This window comes from Herpailurus yagouaroundi, unplaced genomic scaffold (assembly GCF_014898765.1).
Source record: "Herpailurus yagouaroundi ecotype Mexico unplaced genomic scaffold, PumYag 166, whole genome shotgun sequence".
Classification (NCBI taxonomy): domain Eukaryota; kingdom Metazoa; phylum Chordata; class Mammalia; order Carnivora; family Felidae; genus Herpailurus; species Herpailurus yagouaroundi.
In genome coordinates this window covers 26908127-26928881 of record NW_024412407.1, presented here as the reverse complement: position 1 = coordinate 26928881, position 20755 = coordinate 26908127, and the positions used below count along the sequence as shown (strand labels likewise).

General features: G+C 41.9%; 1 protein-coding gene across 1 annotated transcript; it reads right to left on the bottom strand.

Moving 5' to 3' along the window:
* Positions 1–289: 289 nt before the first annotated feature.
* Positions 290–17256, bottom strand: LOC121038831 (cationic amino acid transporter 3-like). Its single transcript, XM_040488709.1, is given in 3 exon segments — positions 290–899; positions 902–2780; positions 17163–17256. Coding segments are annotated over 2 exon segments (1770 nt in total). The 5' UTR covers positions 2601–2780; positions 17163–17256; the 3' UTR covers positions 290–828.
* Between the last annotated feature and the right edge of the window lie 3499 nt (positions 17257–20755).

Genomic DNA, 20755 nt, shown 5'->3' with positions numbered 1-20755 from the left:
ATAAAGAACTTATACAACTCAACACCAATGAAACAAATAATCCAATTAAAAAGTGGGCAGAGATCCTGAATAGATATTTTTCCAAAGAAGACATATAGATTGCTAACAGATTCATGAAAAGATGCTTAGCATCACTAATCATCAGGAAAATATAAATTAAAACTGCAATCACATCATCAAATATCATTTTATACCAGTCATGATGGCTAAAATAAAAAAAAAAAAAAAACAAGAAAATGTGTTGGCAAGGATGTGGAGAAAAAGGAACCCTCATGCACTTTTGGTGGGAATGTCAACTGGTGCAGCCACTATGGAAAACAGTATGGAGGTTCCTCAAAAAGTTTAAAAAAGTAATTACCACATGACCCAGTAATTCTGCTACTGGATATTTTCTTAAACGATCTCTACATGCAAAATGGGCTCACACTCACCACGCTGAGATCAAGAGTCAGCTATACTGACTGAACCAGCCGGGCATTCCCTACCTCCTAGCTACTAGTAGATATTTAATGAAGAAAAGGAAAACATTTTACCACTTTCTTTTAAAAAATAATTTTTTTAAGTCAGAAAGCAGCTAATGACACAACTGAAAAGGAGACAAGTAAAAAAAAAGGGGGGGGGAGCAAACACATATCCTTCACTTCACCATAAATACACAGCTCTTTTAGTGTTTCCCCCACCAACATCCCATGGGAGGCCTAGCTTTCCATGAACTCAGGAGTAAATTCCATTACTGTGCAGGGAAAACTTACTGCATTCAGGTGTGATGATTTCAAACAAATATGTACTGGCACTGCTGAGTTCAAGTTCTACAGTTTGGGCCCTAACTTAAGTGGGGTTAGTGACCAGGTTGTGCTGAACTCCATAGGCAAAGTAGATAGCAAACCCAATCAGAGTCCGACACCAAATCGGGCCCAGGTGCCAGCTGTCATCTGCATCATAAGGTAAACATTCATGACGATGCTCAGTAGTGGGAGGAGAGGTACAGCAGGGACCTTAAAGTGAAGGGGACTGGAGCTCTGCGGCTGTCTCCAGATTACCCCAGTGATCCCAGTGATGAGCACCAGGAGGAGCACAACCACTGAAATCCACGCTAGGTTTCCAGAAAGCAGAACTGGCCAGTGGGCCAGCACCAGGCAAAGAAGAGTGAGGCAAAGAACAAGCAGTGAGGAGCAAACATAGACAACCTGGCCAGAGAGTGGAGTGGGGGTGGGGCTGCCTGGAAAAAGTAGTCCCTGTAGAGTCAGCCTCTCTGCTGCAGATACATTCTGTTGCTGCACCTCTGCTTCATGTCCCCCATTCCTCCTATCAGGTTGATACCTGATGATGAGAACACAAAAAGCAACCAGAGAATAAGATACCAGTGTCCCAATTGACCTGAGGTCCACAAGGTCAGTGATTCCAAAGAAGAATATCGTGATTGCTGCAATAATCGTAAATACCACAGTGGCCATGAATCGGGGGTATATACTGGTATAGATCCTGGTCAAGACAGGAAACAGGAGGCCATCTTCTGCCATCATGCATATCGCCCACTGTATGGGGGTCATAAAGCCCATGAAAATGCCACAAACACTACAGAAAAATCCAAAACCTACAACATAGTAGGCAGGGGCCCAGCCAATATGGAGAAATGCCTCAGGCAAGGTGCTCCCAGGTTGAAGCTTGTAGTAAGGCACCATAAGTGTAAGTGCAGAAAAGACACCAAAATATACCACAAAGCAGATGAACAGTGAAATCACAATGCCCATGGGGATAGAACGCTGGGGATTCTGGACTTCTTTCACTCTGGTAACAATAATACTGAAACCTATAAATGTATAGAAACAAGTAGCTGCTCCACGGAGAATCCCCTGGAAGCCAAAAGGCACAAATCCTCCAGAGCCCAGAGGGCCCAACTTAGAAGTGTCATTGAGTCCAGCCTTTACGTAGTCCTCTTCTGTGAGCTGCCAGTTGTGCAGGTCCCCCTTAATGAAGCCAGAGATGATGACAAAACTGAGAACCAAAATTTTCACCAATGTGAACACTTTGGAAAGGGCGAATAACTCATAAAAATTCATATATTCAATTTCTCTAAGTAACAACAGAAGGGCCACAGCAAAGTAGCCTAGATTGTCTGCGAGGACTTGAGGAATATGCTGAGAGATGCTTTCACGCAGGGTCTGAGACATCTGGTTCCCAAGCAGGTTTTCAAAGGTTAAGACCCAGGTCATGGTATAAATGACTGTATCAGCAGTAAAGGACAGGATGAGGTTCCAGCCAGTGATGAAAGCCCAGAGTTCACCAATAATGACATAGGTGTAGAGATATGAGGAGCCAGAATGGGGAACCCAGGCACTAATCTCAGCATAGCACAGCCCAGTCAACACAAAAGATAAGCCAGCCACCAAAAAGCAGATCACGATGGATGGTCCTGCTTGATTGCTGATCATCTCACAAGCCAGGATGTACACACCTGCACCTATTGTGCGGCCCACACCCAGGGCCACTAAATCCAGAGTGCTCAGGCTTCTTTCAAAGGAAATCTCAAATACTTCTTCCTCCAGTGGACGTCTGCGTACCAGCTTTTGGCCAAATCTGTGAAATGCCTGACACAGCATTCTAGCTGGAATTGAAGAAGATTCTAAGGATTAGAGAGCTATAGCAAGCCTGGGGAGTGTTGGATCAGTTCAGTGAGGCTGAGTTAAGCTGAGTTGCGTTGGGGTAGCCAATTTCCCTTGTTCAAGATTCAAAGCTGCTCCTTCATATTTCTTCTAGTATATGGTATCCTTCCATAATTCCTAGGTAAACAATAAATATTTATTGAATAATGTTGTTCAACCAAACAAAAAAACTCAGAAGTCGCATATAACTTGGTGCAGCCCAAATATCACAGAAACCGACACCAAAAGAAATTATAGAGAAATCAACTCTGCTTTCCCCCCTAAAAAAGTGCCAAATACCTTCCAACATTCTCCTTTTTTTGCACACCACATGACATAATCCCATTTGGATTCATCTAACTCATGTAGCTTTGTGTACTAATTAAGCTTTAAGACATAACAGGGTGAATGTATTGTGCAATAATTTACACATGGGATATTTGCATGGTGCTTGAGCTTGAGTTATGACACAGTTCACAGACTAGAGGTCCTTGTTGCAATTATAGAGCCATATTGAGAATATCATCTGAGTTTAAAATACAAATATTTGCCCCTAGTTTTAAGACCCTTACCCCCAAATCAGCTAGCCAAGGTCTGATGTCATTTTTGCCCCCTATATCCCCATTCTGCATCATCCATTTAGCTGTACTGATGTCACAGAATGTACAGTCCAACTCTTCACTTTACCCTCCTAGGCCCACATGGGTGCTGTGAAAAGAGAGGAAAAGGGAGAAAGGGGGATAACTACCTGCAAGGTAAGAAACAGGATTTCTGGAAAGAAAACACTGGAGAAATGGGTGCAGCAGGCAACCAAGAGTCCATTACTAAGAGGGGAGAAGAGCCAGAAAGGTCATTTTATGATATCTGATATGCAATAAACCACATAAAGTAACCGATAAATATTCACCACAGTTTTTATGTCCACAGTTTTGAGACTGTGATGGGTAGAAAGAAAAGAAATAAGTCATTTAGCTCAGTATCTCACAACCAAAACAATTCCTTCTGTCTTCTTCCTCTCTGGGTTCCAAGAAAGAAGGTGAATTCACTTCTGCAGAAAGTCTCCTCACTGTCCACATTGTGCTTTATAAACACCCTGCACCATCTGTGGTGTCAGTAGCCAACTGCCTGGAGACCCTGCGTCAATCTGTGGACTTGTATTAAAACACTCACCTGTAACTCCCTTTTAATTTTTCACAAGGAGTTATTTTTAACTCACTTAAACCACAGTCTGAATGTGTTCTTAGTGAAGGAATCCTGCGTGTGGTTCCTCCTTCCCCTCCTCCCCTGGCTGCTATTCAAATGGGCCCCTCCTCAAGGGAAGCAAGACTTTAGGTGAACAATTCACAGCAAAGCCCCAGAAAGGAGTAGTGGAGAACAGAGAAAACAAAGTCATGCAGCCCCCACTCTCCTCTCTATTCAGAATTGGATTTTGAGAGAATTTTAAGAAATGTTAATAGAGGTTTCTAAAGATGGAAAGACAAGTCAAAATTGAAAAGTCTCCTCTACAGATTATCAAAAGGAACCCTTGGATTATGGGTCAGACCTTCTGTCTACAAATCCATCTAGACTCCTTATTTGCCACCCACCAGTTCCAATGTTATGATTTACTAACAAGCACACAACATAGACAAAGAGAGTCAATACTTAACTCAGGGAAATTTTCTACACTATAAATGTGATTGATGTGTCCCCCACCCACCCCCAGGCTTCAACTCTTCAGTGGTTCCCATTGCCCTTCATTCTTAATCCTGTCTTCCTTCATCATCTGACCTGTGCTTATTCCTCTAGCATCATCCCCTGCCCAGTTCGTAATGCAACTGCAAAATCCTACACCCACCCTGTTCCCCTGCTTCTAATGCCTTCTTGTCCCCTTCACTAAGCTAACCCCACTTCTCTTTTGGTTCCCAGCTCAGATGTTGCTGCCCCAGGAAGCCTCCCCTGACCCTTATGCTGCCTTTCTTATGTGTTCTCATAGCACCCAGACTTCCCTCATGTGCCATTTATCATAATGTAGCAAAAATTCCAGGTCAGCTGCCTGTCTCCTCCATCAGAGTGTGAATTAAGTGCTCAATAAATACTTGTTGAACAAATACACAAACTGAGAAGAGAATCCTGAAAGAACACATAATCCAGAATTCCTATCTACTTTACTTTGAGATACATACTTTGTAGCCAAGTAACTTTTATAAATCTGGCCCAGGTAAAGATATAAATGACATTACCCTTCTTATAAAAGGCAATCAAAATCAAAAGTGTGGAGAGAAAACCAACTGTGATAACACCTAGACTGCACATCATTCATGGCAGGTATAAACCACAAAAAGTGATAAAAAAATTGTTTGCCTTTGAGGACAGCTGTTTTAAAACTATCAGGCACCTTTGGGTTATAGGCAACCAATCACCCAAGCCCAGTTAGGGAACCCCTATTTTTTTTTGAAGGCATCATGTTCAAGCCCTATAATCTGGGTGAGGTGTCCTAATGTAGAGGTTCTCACTTCAGGGGACAGAGGGAGGCATAATGAAGACATCTTGGAACATTTTCAAATGTTATATCCTCTCCCTCTGGAGATTCTTTTCCACTAGCCCCATACTTCCCATGACTGCTCTAAGCCACCCAATTGACAGGAATTGCTGTCAATCTCAAAGGAAAAATATTCTAAAAGTTTCCTTCACAGGAAGGCAGCACAGTTTAGTAGTTAGTAGTAAAGCTCTGCAGGTGAACTGTTCAGGATCAAATCACAACTCAACCTCATACCTGGTGACTCTGAACAAATTATTTTACCTCTCAGGGCTTTAGTTTCCATGACAGTTAAATGGGAGTAAAAGTAAATACCTCACAAGGTTGTAGTAAGGAGTACTTAGCTCAGTACCTAGCAAACAATACGTACTTAATATAATCTACCTAAATGTTTAATATTGAAATCTGATTCAAAGTCCACAAACCTTGAAAATCATTTAGTATTTATAAATTTCTAACCTCAAAATGACTCACTAAACCTCGAGCCTGTTAGCTAACCCTAATGAGAAAATGAAAACTGTTTTATTCCATATAATTCACCTTGAAACTCTAAGGACTCTAATTAAACACCCTCATACAAGCTGGTGCTAAGCACATGCGGGTCCCAGGAAGACTGAGTTCAACCAGGCATCAAAAAATGCAAGGCTCAAATACAATAATAATATCTTTCCCCATGGATGCCTCATCTTATTCCTGGGAGAGGCAGTACTGGGTACTATAGAGGTAAGAGCAATGAATATTATATCAGAAATTTTGGATTTGAGACCTAGCCTCTCTGCTTGACTATATAAACTAGAGTAATTTGCTTAATCTCTCTAAGCCTCAGTTTCTTCCTCCACCTAGAAGCTTACTGGATTTTCCTTACTGGATCAACATGAGAATTGGATGAGAAGATACAAACTATCTGGTGGGAGTGTAACTGGGGCCACCATCCTGAAGCACAATTCTAGCGCCATTAAGAATGCACACCCTCCCACCCCACAATCTCTCTCTGAGGTCAACACCCCAAAGAAACTCCCTCCTGAGTCCATAAGGAGACTCATATGAGCACGTTCAACAAAGGAAGTTTATGATAGCAGGAAGTTGGAAGCTATGCCAGAGTTGATTACTACAGAAATATATAAGTAAAAAGTGCCCTACGTGCACAATGAAACATTACACAGCACTCAGATATAATAAAGTACATTCAATAGCAATTGGATAGGATGATGTTTAGTAGGAAAAGTAAAAAGCAGGACGAGGTGTATAGCGCAATGCCATTTATGGACATTTATAAAACATCCAAAAAATGCCGTCTGTTTGTCAAGGATAAACGTGCATTTGATAAAAATGAGATGAAATTACTCTGCTCAAAGTCTTCCACTGGTTTCCCTTCTTAATTTTTTTAAAATTTTTATTTATTTTTGAGAGAGACAGAGGAAGTAAGAGATGGGCAGACAGAGAGGGAGTCAGAGAATCCAAAGCAACTCCCCACTGTCCTTGCAAAGCCCGATGTGGGACTTATCACTATTGAAGGTACTATATGTTTTATTTATTTATTTGTTCATGATTTATCTCACTCCAAAAGAATGTAAGCTCCATGAAAGCAGGACTTCTTTTTTAGTGTTTTGCTCCTGGCTATATTCCCCACACCTATAACTGTGACTTACACAGTTGACACTTTGAATTTGTTAAATGGTTGAATGTATCTAAATACACATATAGAGCATGGATTGGAAGAGCATTTGTTAATATAATAAAGCAAGTACCTCCAGTGAGGATGGAAAATGAGAATAAAGATCAGGATGAAAGGTGAAAAAAAAAGTGCACTGAAAAGGGGCCTGACAGGAAGCAATGGTGCTAACAGTCCATAACTGAGGGAGGGGTTGACTCCACTCTGCGCACTTCAGGTTCAACAAAGGAATAGCATGAGACAATGTGAGAACAGCTGGTTAATCTAATAAAGGACAGAAACTCAACAGATTTAAATTGAAGGGAACTGGAATCTTGTAATGTCAGCATATAGAGAATACAGAGAAGGAATACCTGCTAGAAAGAGGGTGAAGTTCCCTACCAGTTCCCTCTGAACCCATCTCCCTTTTCCCAATTCCTCTTTCTCCTTCAGATCCTTCAACTGTCTCTGGAGGCTCCTTTCTGGACACTAATGATGCTTGTACCACATCTCTTTCTCTGGGGAACTGTCCCTAGTCACCTACCTCACAACAAAGACACAAAAATGGGTCCTAACATTTGTTGAGTCACACGCCCCTCTGAGGTTGATCACCTCAAAAAAATGTCCTACACTCTTCTGAAGTCCATCCATGGATCCTGAGGAGGAATCCCAGAGGAGGACCATCTGAATGGCAGGGTGGGAGATGGGTAATGCTTTTGATAATTTCTGTTTCCCTCAACTGTTTTGTGCAGGGTGGTCTTTGTGCTCTTCCCACTTTTACTGAAGATGACGAACAGTGGACTGCAAAGTATGAAGATACCAGAGACGCAACCCAGAGAACAAAACATCTGGGAACGAAACAATCACATTTCATGACTCCAACAGAAGCAGGCCAAACAAACAAATGAACAAGCAAACTCACAGAAGAGAAAGCACACCAGTGATTGGGAATCCTGAGAAAGTACCACGAATCCAGCTTATAATAACAGCAGAGAGAAACATTGTCCTCAAGCACCATGTTCAGAAATGCCCTCTCTCCTTGAAATAATCTATGATTATTCCAATAGTTTATATCCAGTAGTTTATATTCAGTCCAGACTCTGACCCAGCTGTCAAAGTCCCACCCTAATTCTGTCCCCACCCTCAGGCCCATCACCTCCTTCCTGACTCAGTTGCTCAGATCCTGCCTTACCCTTCCTGGGAGGAGCCTTTGGCCTAAGTAAGTGCCTGTCCTGCAAGGGATGCCCTCCTCACTCCTTTCTGTCCAGTCTTTATGCTCTACCTCTTCTCAACCCTATTCTACAACCTTCCCGCTACACACATCAAAGAAGCCTTTCCTAAGACTTCCTGACTGATCCCCATCACCCACCTCCTCCCCTTCCTGCCAGCACTTAGAGCCTGTCCTGATGCTTAGCTGAAACTAGTTTTCCCTTTCTGTCAGCTGGTGTCCTGGGTAGGTCACTTAAATTCTTAAAAAGCTGCCAGAGGGCAAGGCCAGGTTTCATATACCTCCTCTTTCTGAATTTCACACTCCCACCCCCAACCTACACTAACCAGGATAAGGATCTGCTCATAATTGTACCAGGAAACCAAAAGGCATTTAGGACAGAGAAAATGAATATGTAGATGTATTGATTCACTACTACATGTTGACATTCCTGTAAGTTGGATTTAAAAAAAAGAGAGAGAGAGAGAGAGGGAGAGAGAGAAAGGGCCAAACCTAGTTGGAAACAGGAAACTAGAACATGCACCACCATCTATTTCAAGTGCATTTCCTAAGGGCATTTCCTAATGAGGCCCCAGAGTATATGAATATCAGTTTAATTAGGAAACTGTCTCTCCCAAAGGAGGTGCTTGTTCAGAGGAAGTGCTGAAAGAAATGCAGAGAGAGGCCAGGGAATATGAAGACAGCTTGTATAAATTCCATAATGCCCTGTTCTCCCCACTTCCTTCCCTCTCCTCCCTGGGTTTCTCTCAGTCTCTGAGCTCCTTCCAAACTCCAATACAAAAGTTCCATCCCAAGTCACCAAAAGAACTCCTGTCGAGTCCAAAATTTCACTCACTTAATTGCAAGCTGTCTTGCTTTCTCAACCAGCCCCACCTGCTCTCCTTTGTCCTGGAGGTCCTAGAGACTCCTCTGTCTCTAAAAAGAGTACTGCCCTCACTCTGGACATTTCCTTTTCAAAACATTTTTCCAAGGCAGTAAGTTCTACTGGCTCTCTTGGTTGGATGTTAACACCCCTGCAATCAGGAAGTTGGCCTAGTGGCTCCTCTTGAATAGCCTCAAAGAGAGTTTGGATACCAGTTACTTTGCTAGAAGTTTGAGACACTCTTGAGAGGAACGTTAATGAGGATGTTAAATAATTATTTTCCAGTTCTCAAGGATTCAGATAAGTGGACTTAAACACCTCCAAAGATTATAACAATTCTTTGTATCCAAGGACAGCTCCTTCCTGAGTGTATAAATTATCTCATCCTCCTTAAAATTTTCCAGACAAGGAAAACTCTGGAGCCAATCTAACCAGTGGCTCCCAAACAAACAAGTATAAAGCTCTTTGGATAGCTGAGCTTCCCCGGAGTTTCTGAACTTCTAACTCAAGCAGCCCTGCCACTCTGGAAGGGGGAAGTCAGGAATACAGGAGTAGAGGTTTGAGTTCAGGGCCAGAGCTTGAAATAATACTAAGTGTGGTACATGTGTACACCAACATTCCAAAGTAGAAACAGTTCAGAATACATATGAAAAGCTAAACAGAACAAAAGCTGCCATGAACACTGGGGCCAAGTCTTATATCCAAGGGTACCAAAAATTAGTTAACAAAATCAAATGAAAAATGAAATCTTCCCATTTTCCCTGTTTCTGTCTTCTCTAGAAGTCTGTGTCCAGGGGCACCTGGGTAGCGGAATTGGTTAAGCATCCGACTTCAGCTCAGGTCATGATCTTTCAAGATCATGTCTCGTGGGTGTGAGCCCTGCATCAGGCTCTGTGCTGACAGCTTAGAGCCTGGAGCCTGCTTTAGAGTCTGTGTCTCCCTCTCTCTGCTGCCCCACCCCCACTTGTGTTCTGTCTTTCTCTCTCTCTCTCAAAAATAAATGAACATTAAAATTTTTTAACTAAAAAAAATAGAAGTCTATGTCCAATCATAGTCCTTCATATATTCATTCAACAAATATGCTGCTCCCCATTTATTCAGCAGTGCACATAAAACAAATAAAACAAAAATCCCTCCACTCAACGTGCTTACATTCCTGCAGTGGAAAGCAAACAATAAACAAATAAGTACTATGAAGATATACTGTGTTGGATTTGCAATCAATGCTGCAGAGAAAAGGGAAACAAGGAAAGGTTAGGATGTGTTCAGAGTGGGTGTTGTGATTATAAAAAAGGATGATCTGTGACAGCCTTACCTGCACACTCTTGTGCAACCATCACTACCATCATCTCCAGAACTTGTTCATCTTCCTCAGCTGAAACTCTGTACCCACTCAACAGCAACTCCCCATTCTTCCCTCCCTGCAGCCCCTGACAACCAACCACCACCTACTTTCTGTCGCTATAAATTTGACCACTCTGGGTACTTTATGTAAGTGGAATCAAACAATATTGTCCTTTTGTTACCAGCTTATTTCACTTAACGTAATGTCTTCAAGGTTCACCCATGTTGGAGCATATGTCAGAATGTCCTTCCTCCTCAAGGCTCAGTAATATTCCATTGTGTATATCCCACATCTTGCTTATGCATCCATGCACTGATGGGCATGTGCGTTGTTTCACCTTTTGGCTTTTGTGAGTAATGCTGTTATGAATACAGGTACAGAAATATCTTTTTGAGTTCTTGCATACAATTCAATAGTATATACACCCGGAAGTGGGATTGCTGGATCCTATGGTAATTGTGTGTGTATGTATACACACACACACACACACACATATATGGAGAGAGAGAGAGAGAGAGAGAGAGAGAGAGAGAGAGAGATTATCATACTGTTTTCCACAGCATCTGCACCATTTTACATTCCCACAAGCAATGCACAAGCCTCCCAATTTCTCCACATCCTAGTTAACACTCATTATCCTCTGTTTTTATTTAATAGCAGCTATCCTAATGGGTGTGTGGTGGTAAGTGGCTACTTTTGAGAAATATCAAGGAAGCCTGTAGAGCCGAGACAGAGTGAGTGAGAGGGAAGCAGTAGGGGATGAAATCAGAGAGAAAGCAGGAAGCCAGATCCTTTATGTAGGATCTGAGAGTCACAGTGAGGACTTTGGCTATTCCTATGGGTGTGATGGAAACCTTCGAAAAACTGATAGTTTTACATGTTGCCACTTAGACACTTATCACCTTGTCCACACTACCCCTTTGTCTAGAAGGATCCCATGGTTTGCAAATAGTTAACAAAATAGAAGGAAAACTATATATACCCAGGGCCAGCCTCCTGCCATTCTCCCTGGTCCACCCTCCTGGTCCATAAAATTGGTAACTCTGAACAACCAGCAACCATCAAAGAGTACTGCCCTTGAAGTAGGATGAAGCCCTAAATCACATTCTTTCTGATCACTACATTGTACCAGATAAGTGATATGTAAGTGCTCATTACCATCCTTCTGGAAAATGACACTTACCTTAAGTCTTTTTTTAACTTGAGCTGCCTTTTATTTTTTGAGTTTATTTATTTTGAGAGAGAGAGAGTCAGACACGTAACTGACTGAGCCACCCAGAAGCCCCTTCTTCAAGTCTTAAACACACACACACACACACACACACACACACACACATACACACACACAAGGTCCCAACCAGACCTGCAGTTTCATGCTATTACATCCAAACTTCTAAGATTGTATTTCTAAAGCTTTCTTTTAAAGTTCTTCTACCACTTACTCATCCTATTAACCTTTTCTGTGGCTCCTGCTTGAACAGGGTAAACCTTTCCCCACACATGTACATCTTGATAACATTAATATCAGCCTTCACACAGACTGTCCTTCTCTGCCTAGAATACACCAAACCCTGTTTAACATGACCTTCCTTCTGGAAGCTTCTCTGGGCACACCTACAAATAGATATCTGATCTTTCCAGTGTGCTCTCTTTGCCCCCTGCTCTCTCCTCATTAATGTCCAGTGGCATAACTCACTGAACTAGAATTTTGTACTCAGAGGACACTCAGTTAAGAAAGAAGGTAGGAGTCAAATATGGTGAGGTGGAGCTGAGGAGCAGATCTTCTGCTTGAAGACACTTCCATCTTGCTTTTCCTTCTCCAGCTGAAGCCTGAGGTAGAAAGAATTAACTGGTCACAGCTAAGGAAGTACCCCAGGATTTAGAGCCCTTTTGGTGATATCAGGGGTCTCACACAAGAACTGAAGTCCAAGTCTCTTTCACCACAAAGTGAAAGTACAAAGGAAGCAATTCAAGTGAGCTCAGACAAAGTGCATTATCTATCACATTTATGGTTTGCTCCAGTGTCATACCCCTGATGTGTGACAACTGACATCAACACCAAGTTTTATTACTTTCACTGATTTACTTCATTTGGAAAAATAATTCACCTAATGCTTTGCAATTAGACATTACACAGGACTCAAACTACAATAACTATAGTTAAGTCTTGTCTGCAAAAGGGAGGAGTGGGACAATAGTCAATTGACTAAATGCTGTGTAGAATATGATTAAACTTGTTTAAGGAGGATAGGGAAGTATCCATGAAATGCCCTTAAATCATAGCTCCTAGAGAAAAGAATTTTCTGGATTGGCCACCATTTTTCCTGTACTATCTGTGAATAAATATACAGGTGGGTTCAGTGTATTTTGAGTTGGATCTAAAGTGAAAAATTGGATGGTCCCACAGGAAGTTTCTATGTGAGATACACTGGATTCAATCTATTACTGATGAGGTTTCAACTACTGTAAGTGAATACAAAGAAAAAATCCAAATTAGAAAGTTCAGGCACCACAGCGATTCTTTGTACAATAGAACTCAAGCAAAAGCAATATTTTCTTCCCCCTAAATTATCAACACCACCACTATTACATCCCAAATCATCACACACTCAGTTTCACACAGCATAAGACAATGGGGGCAAATACAGAATTCCCCACTCTGGGAATTTACAATTAATGGCACTTCATGAATGTCTTCCCACCTACCAAAAAAAGTAAGAGATACATACACTATGAGCCAGGAAGATATTCCTCAATCAGAAATGAACAAAGGCAAGGGCATGTCAAGATCCCAGATGCCTTCCTAGATGGAAGACAAGAGTAGTAAGGACCTCATTTTCCATTGTTGGCAAGAATTGTGAATACCTTCTGTGTACCATTAGTCAGCCTGAAGGCCACATAGAAGAGTGGGGAATTATGCTATCTTGGCATTGTGTATAACTGTTTCCCAGGAAAACATCAGTTCAAGTTATATCTTCAACGTGGGCCATGATCCAATAAACAGAGCCTCATTTAGGGCTTCCTTCCATGCCCCCCACCAAAAACATGAAACAAACTCCATAACACCTTGAACCAGTAAATCCAGCTTGCCCAAATAGACAGATCCAGGTAAATATTTGCTAGAGATATTGATACAGATCTATATACTATGATATAATATTAATAATAATTAAAAACAATAATTCTCCATCTTGGTCTGTGCAGAAAAATAAAAAAAGAGACAAACCACTGCAATGGTAAGAAATGTGTAACTTGTCCCCTGGGGAAAGAGAAGTAAAGCTCAGATAGCTTCCCTGAAAGGATGGAAAGAAAGCTGAAGTAACCAAATTCGCCTCAAACTAAAGAAAATAAATATCCAAAATTCTCTCCCAGACATCTCCTGAGAACAACCTCACCAACTGATTCCTTAACAAGCATCGTCCCATCTATGATCTTACTTTGTACTGTATTCTGTTTGCATGTTATTTGGAAGAAGACTTTGTCTCCCCTTTCTAAAATAGAAACTCCTTAGGGTAGAAGCTACTTCAGTTTTCTGAATGAGGCTAGAAACCCTAACTCTGCATGCAAGTAAACATTACTAGGTGAAACCAAGACTTGAACTTGAAGGCATGACAGTCCCCAAACTGTCTTCTCATTAGACCAAGAGGAAACACAGCCACCTCCTCCAACTCACCTACCTACCCTACCACCCGTCATACATCTCTCAAATGAGATCCCACCTTGGCAGAGGCTGAATTCCAAGTCAGTTAAAACTCATCCTGATGCAGACTAACACACACCAGACCAACTGTATGTAGACCAAATCCATCCACACAAATGTAGACCAAAATCTATGTAGATGTAGACCAGAACATTTTTGCTTCCTTCCCACAATACCTATGGACTCCTTGCTACATGCAAACATCACACTAGTACCACTGTGGATAAACAATTAGATAGCCAGAGCTTCTCTAGAAACTGTTGAGACTCGGGGCGCCTTGGTGGCTCAGTCGGTTAAGCAGCTGACTTCGGCTCAGGTCATGATCTCACGGTCTGTGAGTTTGAGCCCCTCGTCGGGCTCTGTGCTGACAGCTCAGAGCCTGGAGCCTGTTTCGGATTCTGTGTCTCCCTCTCTCTGACCCTCCCCCATTCATACTCTGTCTCTCTCTGTCTCAAAAATAAATAAACGTTAAAAAAAATTTTTTTAAAAAGAAAGAAACTGTATAGACTCTTATAAATACTTATCTAGTATCTTTCTGGGGTGGCTGTGAACAAAGAGGCTTTTTTTAGTTTCTCTGGGATGAGTTCAGAGAAGACAGAGTTAAATGCAATGTTCCTCATTCATGATTTGACACATTTACAAGTTTAATTTCAGTCAGAATCCAGTTATGTAAATTCTTAACATTTCTATCACACCAAAACAAGATGATCAGCTTAAGAAATGAGAAAAGCTTGAGTTTCTGCTTCTAGAGGTCTTCAGAAACTAGATGGGCTACCGGGAAGAGTCAGAATTAGATTTTCCAAACAGAAATCAGAAAGAGAGCTGGGAAAAGCCAAGGAGTGTGTGCAATTAATGGATTAGAAAATGATGTGATTGGGGTGCCTGCATGGCTCAATCAGTTAAGCATCCAACTATGGCTCAGATCATGATCTCACAAGTCATGAATTTGGACCCTGCATCGGGCTCTGTGCTGACAGCTCAGAGCCTGGAGCCTGCTTCAGATTCAGTGTCTCCCTCTCTCTGTCCCTCCCCTGCTTGCACTCTGTCTCTCTCAAAAATAAATAAACATTAAAATTTTTAAAAATAAAGTGATGTGGTGCATTGATGTCAACAGTGAAAATCAATTTCTTCTCCACTTCCCCCTACGATTCTCTACTCCCTTTTCTCAGCCCCAGATCCTGTCAACATAGAACACCTAATAAAAGTCCTCAGGAGAAAGTAGTAGAAGGAAATCCATCTGTCTGCCCAACTTATTTTCCAAAATATAACTATGATGGAGGATGGACCTTGTCTACAATGAGCACTGATCCAAACGCATGTTTTCCAAGAACACTTGCTAAATAGCTTTGTTTCTTCTCACAAATCCTTCCTTTTCTTGTAAGCACAGACTCTAGATCCATCCAGTGGTCCCATCTATCCCTAAGTTCTGTCTCCACCTTCAGACTAGCAGTTGTGAGTTGTCAGAGCCCATGGCTACTACTTCCATGTACCTCCTCCCACTATACACCCTCAGTAATACCCTGCACACAAAGTGTCTTAGAAAGACTGACTATCTCTCTGGTTATCTTCATTCATATCTTTAAATGTGTCTTTCTGTCCTCCCATGTAAGTACTTACCTGTCTCTTTATCTCTGTCATCTCTCACCAGACTTGCTTGGCTCCTCTCACAGCCCTAGGTAGCTGCTTCACACTGCCACCATCTCCCTTGGAAAGTTAATTTTTGTTTTGTTTTGTTTTGATTTGATTTGTTTTGGTTTGGTTTGGTTTGTTGTAGGAAATACACCAGATCATCTGAGTCAGAGTCCTGAGTTCTATTCCAAATATAGATCAACATGACTTCTCCACCAAGACCCACTTGCCTCATCCCAGATCAGCCAACATAATCTATAACAAAGATCCACTGCCACCAATTTGTAGGGGACACTCTTCATCCCTCGTTCCTAATTCTTTTCAATCCCCACTCTGTTTTGAGATTTAGGCAATAATAAAAGAAAAAGGGATGAGGATAAACCAAGAGAATACAGTCCAAAAAGTATATTTATAAATTAAGAATATACTTTGTAAAAGAACCAGCCTTTTCCACGTGATTTTGTTTAAACTGAGGTTAAAAAGAATCTGCCTTTGGGAGGCAATAATGCATATCAATGATAATGGAGTGAATTTGCACAAGACTGCTAAAGAGCAAGAGAGGGACAATCTAGAAATAAACATTTGCCACATGTAATCATAAAACAAGGGTCATGCATGGATAAGTGTTGTCTGGGCTTCTGGTGTTGGGGTATTGCTCACAGTGTACATAGCAGTGGGGAGGAGGGGAAGGGTGGAGAACAGTTTAAGACTTCAAAGGGCTTTTAAAATTAAAGAGTTGCAAATATGTTTTGCAATAACAGCAAACTGCCTCTTTGAGACCAAGTGTTTTAATACCACTAGGCAACTACACCCCAGGGGAACTAGGTTATCTTTCCTCCAACAACCTGACCTGGTCTGTAATCAATCCGCACAACAACTTTTCAAATTAGATTTAAAAAGGATGATAGATACTTTCAAGCACCTGTAAAAATAGATATCTGACTCCTTAAGCAAGGAGGAAGAAGACCCTCAAATCCTCCATTGTGATGGTGGACCACCTTATCAACCTGACATGTTATTCTGCAAAATCCACACCAATGCCTTCCCTAAGAAGATATAATACAGACAATTTCAGAACCTTCAGTGAGAAAAGTATGGCAAAACTGGAAGAAAACAGCAGAGCCAGGTGGAAGAATCTTCATTCAAAGAATATGCCTAAGCATACTATGTGCTGGACTCTGTGGAAAAGACAAAGATGAAGAAAGCAAGGTCTGCACCAGGTCAGAAAGGAAAGGCCAGGAAGGAAGGCAGGGCCAAGAGGGGGAAAGGACGCTGGGGGAGAAGCACCCAAGAATAACTTCCCCTAACTCATATATTCCTCAGTAGAACTGAGAATGTTTCTGATCTGGAAGACAGAGTGTAGGTCTCCAAATCACTCTAGCCCCAGCAAACCTACCTGCCCTTCCCAAATTCCTAAGGCCTCTGGTCTGCACTTGCCAGAGCAAAGTCTATCTCCGGTGCCATGAAATACCCTCTGTTCAAACCCATAGGGTTTGGACAGCCAGCTATTATCCAAGGCCAGCCTTCCTCCTCTCTAGCTCTGCCTCGGTTTCCTTGACAATCCTATAAACAGGAGAAATCACTTACCTATAGGCTTTTTCTTCCCTGGAGGAGAGAGACCTGAGAAGAAAGTGCAAGCCAAACCCAGAGACAAGTAGGGAGGTTGGCCAAGCAGTGTCAGGACTTGGAATGGAGCTTAGTGAGGCCCTCAGGGAGTTGAGGCCCTCAAAGAGGTGGGGCCCTTGGGAGGAGGGGCTCTTGGGAGGCAGAGCACTAGCAAGGCTGGGCCTCAGGGAGTTGGGGCCATAGGGAGGCAGGGATATCCAAAGGGTGGAAAAGGATGAAGGAGGTAGATTAGCTGGAATCCTGGAAGAAAGCTGGAGGTGGGCAATGGAAGACTAGTGGGGTTCTGCATTGGTGAGGAGGTGGCTGAGGACTTAAATGGGACTTTGTTGGAGACTCTGCTGGCAGCAAGATGTGAATTTAGAAGTAAACAAGCTTCCCAAGGTCCTGGGTATGGAGAAGGTCCTGGTTGGCAAGAGAGTATGGGGAGCCAGGTAGAGCCCAGCCTGTGGTAATTTGGAGGCCAGTCCTAGGACCATCTAAAAAGCCCATTAAGAAGTATTTAAACTAGAATAGAAGCACATCCAACCACGTCTCTCAGAATCTCCTACTAGGCTCCTCTACCAGCACCATCCAGCCACAACCCATCATCCAACTTTCCCATCATTCCAGGAATAAAACCAAAGCATAGGGGGAAAGAGTTAAGATGGTGGAGAAGTAGGGGGACTGGGATTTCCTCATCCCTCAAACCCAGTTGTATTGAGGTCAGACCACTTGGGACACCCAGGAAATTGACCTGCGGACTGACACACGGATCTCCACATTGGGAGGGACACAGCTTGGCAGGATCAAAGTGGGAGTATGTGAATTGAAGGTGATAAAAAAGCATAGGCAGGGAGGGGAGAGAACCCTTTCTGTGGAGGGACAAAAGGGAGAGAAAGAGACAGGGGTTGTGAAAGTGCAGCATCGAGTTAGCACAAGAGGAAAACCTCTCTGGACCACAGACTAGGGAATGAGAAATATGAAGAGTGCCAGTTTCTTTTTTGTAAACAACCTTTGGAACTGAAACTCAGAGGTTTCAAAAGTGCACAACTTTCTACAGAAGGGAGCTGGGAGCTGTGGCACACACTCCTGGGGAGGAGGTAGCCAGCCCCGGAGTGAATAATGTCATGTAGCTATATCAGGGGCACACTGGGAGACAACATTCCCTTCCTGGAGTACTTTCAGAAGAGGGTTTATTGCCTTCCCAAGGACAAAAGACCATGCAGGTGCCAGCCAAAGGCCTTTTATCACCAGGGTAGAGAGGCTCTATTCTGGAACAGAAGAGGAGCCACACAGAACTGAGTTCTTTATGACCTCAGGTTTTGAATCCCAGCTGAGTGCCTAGAAGGGGCAGGAGAACTATGGAGCACAGCAAGCTGACTGCCCTCACTATTCTGGGAGGGTTGCTTGAACAGCGTGGGTTGAGATACCCGTTGAGGGGAGAAGAGATTGGGCCATCGTCATTTTTGTCCCAAACACCCACATGGTGGACTTCAGAGAACAGCACAGCAGCCCTCAGGGGTGGTGAGACACACTTATGCCAAACCCAGCCCTCTGTGCTTGGCAACTGCTTATCTATTGGAGCAAGACTGTCTGACCCAATGCAGCTGGCCTCTCCTCCTGACGAATACTGCCACTGATCCTAGGCACAGACAACTGTTTCTTTCTCCTCCTCTTCCTCCTCCTCCTCCTTCTCCTTTTATATTTTATTTTATTTTATTTTATTTTATTTTATTTTATTTTTCTTTCCTCTTCTTTATTTTCTTTTTGGAATCAGATTCATAGTTTCTGATTTGTTTTGTTTATATGTATCTAAAGATAGAGATAGAGATAGATGATATAGATATAGATGATATACATATAGATATGGATATATCAGGCATTTTTATTCTATTCTTTTTACATATTTTCTCTCTCTTCTTCTTTATTTTCCTTTCTCTTTTTCTGGAATTAGCCTTATAGGTTTTTGATTCTCTGTTAGTTTTCTTTACTCCCCTTTCATTTTTTTCCATTTATGGGATCAGGCTCTCCCCACCTTGTTTTTTTTTTTTTTTTCTTTTCCAGGGTTACTTCAACAAATAAATCAAGGCACACCTAGTTAAAGATCCCAAAACTCCACCACTACAAGCAAGTAGGAGCTCTTCAGAGGACATCAGTGGGATAGACCAGCCAAAACACAACAACAGAATGCATGAACATACACCAAAAACACTTCCTGAAGTGACAGGCCCTGAACAATGTATAACCCCTTTTTAATATAGTAGTATTCTCAGGTGCAGAGCAAATAACAAGATTTTAAAACATGCAAAAGATAGAAACTTACCCAAAATTATAAAATGGAATAATTCCCCCCAAAAGAAAGGTCCAGAAGAAATCACAGCCAAATAATTGCTTGAAACAGATATAAACAATATATCTGAACAATAATTTAGAATAACAGTTATAAGACTAATAGCTGGGCTTTAAAAAAGCATAGAAGACACCAGAGAAACTTTGGCTGCAGAGATCAAAGACCTAAGAACGACTCAGGATGAATGAAAAAAATGCTATAACTGAGATGCAAAATAAACTAGATACAGTGACAGAGAGGATAGAAGAAGCAGAGGAGAGAATACGTGATAAAGAAGAAAAAACTATGGAAAATAATGAAGTTGGAAAAAAAAGAAGGAAAGGAAATTATTATATCACCAGGGGAGAATTAGAGAACTAAGTGATTGCATGAAATGAAACAATATTCATATTATAGGAGTCCCAAAAGAAGAGCAAGGAAAAGGGTCAGAAGGTTTATTGGAACAAATTATAGCTGAGAACTTCCCTAATCTGGGGAAGGAAACAGGCATCCAAGTCCAAGAAGCACAGAGAACTCCCTTCAAAATCAATAAAAATGATCAACACCATGACATATCACAGTGATTGGCAAAATACAAGGATAAAGAGAGAATTCTGAAGGCAGCTAGGGACAAAAGGTCCTTAACCTACAAGGGTAAACACATAATGGTAGTAGCATACCTGTCCACTGAAATTTGGCAGGCCAGAAGAGAATGGCAGGAAATATTCAATGTGCTGGATAGGAAAAATATGCAGCCAAGAATCCTTTACACAGCAAGACTGTCATTCAGAATAGAAGGAGAGATAAAGACTTCCCCAGACAAACAAAAACTAAAGGAGTCTGTGACCACTAAACAAGCTCCTGCAAGTGATCCTAAGGGGGGCTCTGTGGAAAGCAGCAAAGACGACAAAGGACCAGAAAACATCTGGTGTATGAAATATACAGATAACACAATGGCACTAAATTCAGTTTTTTCAGTAATCACTCTGAATGTAAATGGACTAAATGCCCCAATCAAAAGACATAGGGTATCAGAATGGATAAAAAGGAAAAAAAAAGATCCATCTAATACTGCCTACAAGAAACCCATTTTAGACCTGAGGAGACCTGCAGGTTGAAAGTGAGGAGAAGGAGAACCATCTATCATGCAAATGGACATCAAAAGAAAGCCAGAGTGAGCATACTTAGACAAACTAGATTTTAAAACAAAGACTATAACAAAAGATGAAGAAGGGCATTATATCAT